General features: G+C 32.4%; 1 protein-coding gene across 1 annotated transcript; it reads left to right on the top strand.

Moving 5' to 3' along the window:
- The first annotated feature begins 617 nt into the window (after positions 1-617).
- Positions 618-5,023, top strand: LOC143569766 (glycosyltransferase BC10-like). The gene is made up of 12 exons (XM_077055597.1): positions 618-693; positions 1,511-1,576; positions 1,693-2,155; positions 2,523-2,621; positions 2,707-2,807; positions 2,921-2,992; positions 3,085-3,178; positions 3,280-3,360; positions 3,466-3,525; positions 3,615-3,737; positions 3,925-3,963; positions 4,679-5,023. The coding sequence occupies exons 3-12, from the start codon at positions 1,790-1,792 to the stop codon at positions 4,805-4,807; spliced, it is 1,164 nt and encodes a 387-aa protein (XP_076911712.1). The 5' UTR covers positions 618-693; positions 1,511-1,576; positions 1,693-1,789; the 3' UTR covers positions 4,808-5,023.
- Positions 5,024-5,225: the final 202 nt, after the last annotated feature.

Below are 5,225 nucleotides of genomic sequence, written 5' to 3'. Positions count from 1 at the left end.
CGTTTTGTACACAAAGTTCACCCAAAATGCCACACTTAAAGGCCAAAACCCTCGGGGGAGGGGGGGGGGGTTGGTTTTCCCTGGCGTCTTGGACACCCCAAAATATCCTACTATATATGGTCTTATACTTTTCTAATATTAAAAAAAAAAATCATATTATAACTTTGATGGGCGTTTCTTACATTTCTTATAATTTTATGGGTGAAATTGGTATGTTATGTAATAATAACGAAAAGAGAAAGGTAAGCAAGTTGCAACACTCTTCCTCATCCGGCTGCTCATAAAAGTCAGTCAGTCACTTTTAACACATATTTCAATTTGTTGTCTTAAAAACCCACGCCTTAAAAAATACCATTAGTCACTCACTCTAATTTAATTCAATTCAATTCGATTCGATCTGTGTCAACTGTGCCACTCATTTCTGCAGCTGCCGTTGACGACGGCCAACCACCGCATCAACAGTCGTCGCCACCGCAGCTGTATCTTCATCTACACTGTACACTCTTTTCTCATTCTCACTAGTATTATTATTATTATTATTATTATTATGTGCATTAGATCAGACGTGATTTGAATGTAACGCTAATTCGGATCTTCGGTTTTTTATTTTATTTTAGATCTCTCGATTTGGAGCTGATATTCAATAACCGTACTGCTCAACTACAAGAGGATCTTTGAATATTCGACTTCTCTGTACGTTTTTTATTTCAATTTGTATTTTCGATTTTGACTTTTTTCATTCACGGTCAAACATGTTACTTACGGTCAATTAGTACATTCATGTAATCACACAGATCTGATTTTATACGTTTTGTTATAAATATATTATTTCATCATGTGATCTGTAAGATTTAGGTTTAGATTTGATCTGTGTAAACTATTTTAGCTGAAGAACTGTACTTACAAATGTACACTTAGTTAGTTATGTTAAGTACTATTTATGTTAAGTATTGTACCTACAAATGTACACTTAGTTATGTTAAGTACTATTTAGTAATTATAATGAAATAACTAATCTGGTTATTTAAGGAACTATTAGGTAAATTGATTAGAAAGAATATTATTAGGAAAAATAAGAGTCCTTTGTTAACAATTGGTAGATGATAAATAGTTAATGTTATTGTGGCATTTAGATAACCAGTTTTGTTGCAACCGGTTCAAAGTTGATTATATGACGATTTTGACTCCTAAAATAATCAGATTATCATAAGCTGAATTTGTTAATTCAAACACCGCAAAATAATCAGATAGGGATTATGCATCCTTAAAATGTACAAGACACTTGTTTTAACTTCATTGGGATAGTGACATCACTGTCACACGGATGCGTCTTGAGATATGCTGACTGACTAACCGAAAAAGTAGCTTGCTTGATGTATACTTTTTAACATGGTTAACTTTTTTATTTACTTGTTTTATGCATGTTTATGAAAACAATATGTTTTGATATTTTGTAAACATTCTTAAGTTTTCCCGAATAAATAAGTAACATGTTCACATGTTCTGACAGCGTTTGGTGGTGCAAAGGTACCTAAGGGCCTACAAGGAAAGTGTAATATATGCCTTCCAAACTAAGGTATAGAACTATAGATTGTATGGTAGACATCAAGTGGTTGTATTTCAGTTGTGAACATCAACATATTGAAAACTTAATTAAGCGCCATAAGTTGATTATTTTTATGTGCCTTTCAGATGCAGGCATGACTCATGACTTCGGTTTCACAAGTTTTAAATAAATAATAACTTTTTATAATATTATCATACGTGTGATGCGTTCATAGTATACTAAATGAAGATAGCTAGAGCATGGCGTGGAAGCTTAAAAGACTATGTTCGACAACGACCAAATTTGAAAGGGCCAAACTGGGTCTTTATGCTAGTATGCTTAGTCAGCATATTCTTAGTTGGAGTATATATATACCAGCCTAGGAACACTGCAGCCTGTTATATCTTTTTGTCCCGTAGTTGTCCTGATTATGACAACGCTCCACAAGTTCCTTCCAGACAATTAACAGATGAAGAAACTGCAGCTCGGGTGGTTATTACAGAAATCTTGAAATCATCTCCTCCTGCTCCAAAGAACCCGAAAGTTGCTTTCATGTTTTTGACCCCGGGCTCGCTACCATTTGAAATGCTCTGGGACAAGTTCTTTCAAGTGAGATTCTTTCTTTTATTTGTCTTCAGTTGTTAACTTTTTCTCTCCATTGACTCGAAAGGAAGCACTTTTTTTAGTAAAAATTTTGAAAGTAAGTTAGTTGCTTCCATCCTTAAAGTCTTAAAAGTTACAAAATTAATCAAGAATATTAAGTGGTAGCATATAATTATGCACAGTATACAACCAAAATAAGTACAACTAATCCAAGCATTGTAAGCACTATTGTCTCTTATTATTGCATGTTGCTTATGGTGTTGCTTATGATGTTTGTCATGTTTATTCATTCAGCTTGCATGTTGAACATATGTAGTTAATGTTTGTATTAGTTTTCCATTAAAAACTTTATATTTTTAAAAACCTTTTGCAGGGTCATGAAGGTAGATTCAGCGTTTATGTGCATGCCTCGAGAGAACAACAACCTCACGTTAGTCCATACTTCAATGGTAGAAATATTAGAAGCGAAAAGGTATCTATTCCTTTTTAGAATAATTATAGAAATAAAAAGCTATGATTTTGATCCTATATCGACTGATTTTGTTATGCATTTGTAGGTTGCTTGGGGAAAAATATCCATGGTTGATGCAGAGAGAAGACTATTAATGAATGCACTTCAAGATCCAGATAATCAACAATTTGTGTTGCTATCTGACAGGTAAACAAATAATTAGATTTATTTCATACAACCTCCTAAGTTGTATTATGTAACATACATTATGATTACAATGATATTGTTTTTTATACTCAACTATTTAATTTCTTTGGCAGCTGTGTACCATTGCGTAGCTTTGATTTTGTGTACAACTACCTAATCTTCACAAATCTTAGTTTCATTGATTGGTGAGAACATGATACTTTCTAAAACACATATTTTCTTTCGTTTTTTTTTTTAAAAAGACATTTTACCAAATATCTGTTTGTGTCGTTTGTAGCTATGATGATCCGGGCCCACACGGAGCAGGTGGTAGGTATTCAGAACATATGTTACCAGAAATCGTATTCAAGGATTTTCGTAAGGGTTCACAGGTATTAAATATTAATCGTGCATAATATTATTTTACTATAAGACTCATGGTTTATGAGATCTTTATTTATATTAAAGTAATTTTTTTTATGCACATTTGCAGTGGTTCACTATGACTCGTAAGCACGCTTTAATAATTATGGCTGATAGTCTTTACTACAGAAAGTTCCGGCTTTACTGCAGGGTAAGTATAAATTTTCTTATAAGTTGTAACTAACTTGCTTCAAAAAATAATAAAAAGTAAGACTTTATCATGAGGTGATGATTTTTGTTTTTTAAATTTCAACAGCCAGGTTTTGAGGGTCGCAATTGCTATGCGGATGAACATTACTTCCAAACGCTTTTCTATGTTAGTATTTATTAAATAGTATAACCCGTTTTTATCTTTTATAACTTATAATTTTATTTGTAGTTGCTAAAAGACTCTTTCCTTTTTAGATGATTGATCCGGCTGGCATTGCAAATTGGTCTGTAACATATGTAGATTGGTCAGAAAGAAAGTGGCACCCGAGGTCATATAAATCTCAAGATATTACTCCCAAGCTTCTTAAAAACCTCACGGTACACTTACTTCATTTTGTTTTCTCGTGTAGTGAAACACTTGCCCTGTTTTAATGAAAGAAAAGCTGTATGAATGATTAATGCGTTAGTTATGATTGCAAAAATATACTTTTGAAATTCTTTTAGCCACTAGGCTAACCTCTTGTGATTGTTATGAGTAACCAGTTAACCTATTTTTGTACTGCAGTCCTTTGATACCAGCCTGCATTTCACAAGCGACGAAAAGGTAAAGAATTTATCGCTTTCTCCACTTAATCATGATACTTTTTATTGGGTTGAGATTTTTAACCTTTTGAATTCAAATTCGCTAGGCTCGCTTGTTTAACTTACGAGAGCTAGAGCTCGGCTTGTTTCGAGCTCTATTTCTAAAGCTGAGCTTGTTTATATTATGTATTAATACATTTATATTATATAGTATTATTTAAGTTATTTTTATCATAATTTTATATACACTTAACAATTATTATAAAATATATATTTAATATTTGAAATAAAAATGATATAAATATTTATTTGTTTTATAAAATACAAAATTATATGAATAATAGGCTTGTTCAGTCTCGTTAATTTAACACGCTATATATTATTTAGTTATAAGTTATATTTATCACAGTTGCATTACTAATAATTATTATAAAATTATATGTTTAATATATGAAATAAAGATTCTATTAATATATTAAGCAAACGTTATATAAATAATAGGATCTTTCAGACTCGTGAGCTAGCTCGAGCTCGATAATTGAATCTTGGGCCCAGGCTTATTTATTAGACAAGCTTATTTTTAGACTCGATTCAAGATTTAAGCGAGTGGACCTCTAGTAGCTCACGAGCGGCTTGGATCGTTTACAATGATTCCACAAGTTTCAATATTAAGATCTCTATAGTGCTACTGCTTCTTATAACAGATACTGATTCATGACATCTTATTGACTTTGCAGAAAACCGTGTTGACTACGCCCTGCATATGGAACGGAATGAGGCGGCCCTGCTTCCTATTTGCAAGAAAGTTCTTTCCAGAAACGCTGGATAATTTGCTGCAACTTTTCTCAAATTCTACGTCAGTTTGAAGATAACTTGAACATTATCATTTATGGATGGATTCACAACGGAATCTAACCGTTTTCTTCCCATTAATTCCTGTATAATAACTTGTGATACCTCTCCGCATGTTGATGAGGCTTGATTAAGTTTATGGATTTTGTTTTTTTATTGTATTTAGATTGTTAAATCTTTTTATTTTTCTTGATAATACTTATGTTTTAATCTATTTCTTAACTAGCGCATATTGGTTTTAACTTTGATATATGAAATGGTTTTTTTTGGCAATAATGATTATCTATAATATGAACGTATCACGTTATACTGTGTGCAAGTGTGAGTGTGTGACCAGTGGCGGATCCAGAAAATTTTCTCACATGGGTCGGGATTTTTTGGGTCGTGCTTAGTTGACTATTTTATTTTTCGGTCCAGTTCGGTTATTCGGGT

The sequence above is a fragment of the Bidens hawaiensis genome, unplaced genomic scaffold, assembly GCF_021521415.1.
Source record: "Bidens hawaiensis isolate Kalapana, Puna unplaced genomic scaffold, B.hawaiensis_p1.1 tig00024648_1, whole genome shotgun sequence".
Taxonomy (NCBI): Eukaryota; Viridiplantae; Streptophyta; class Magnoliopsida; order Asterales; family Asteraceae; genus Bidens; species Bidens hawaiensis.
The sequence above is the reverse complement of the archived record's forward strand: the minus strand, read 5'-3'. Positions and strand labels throughout refer to the sequence as shown.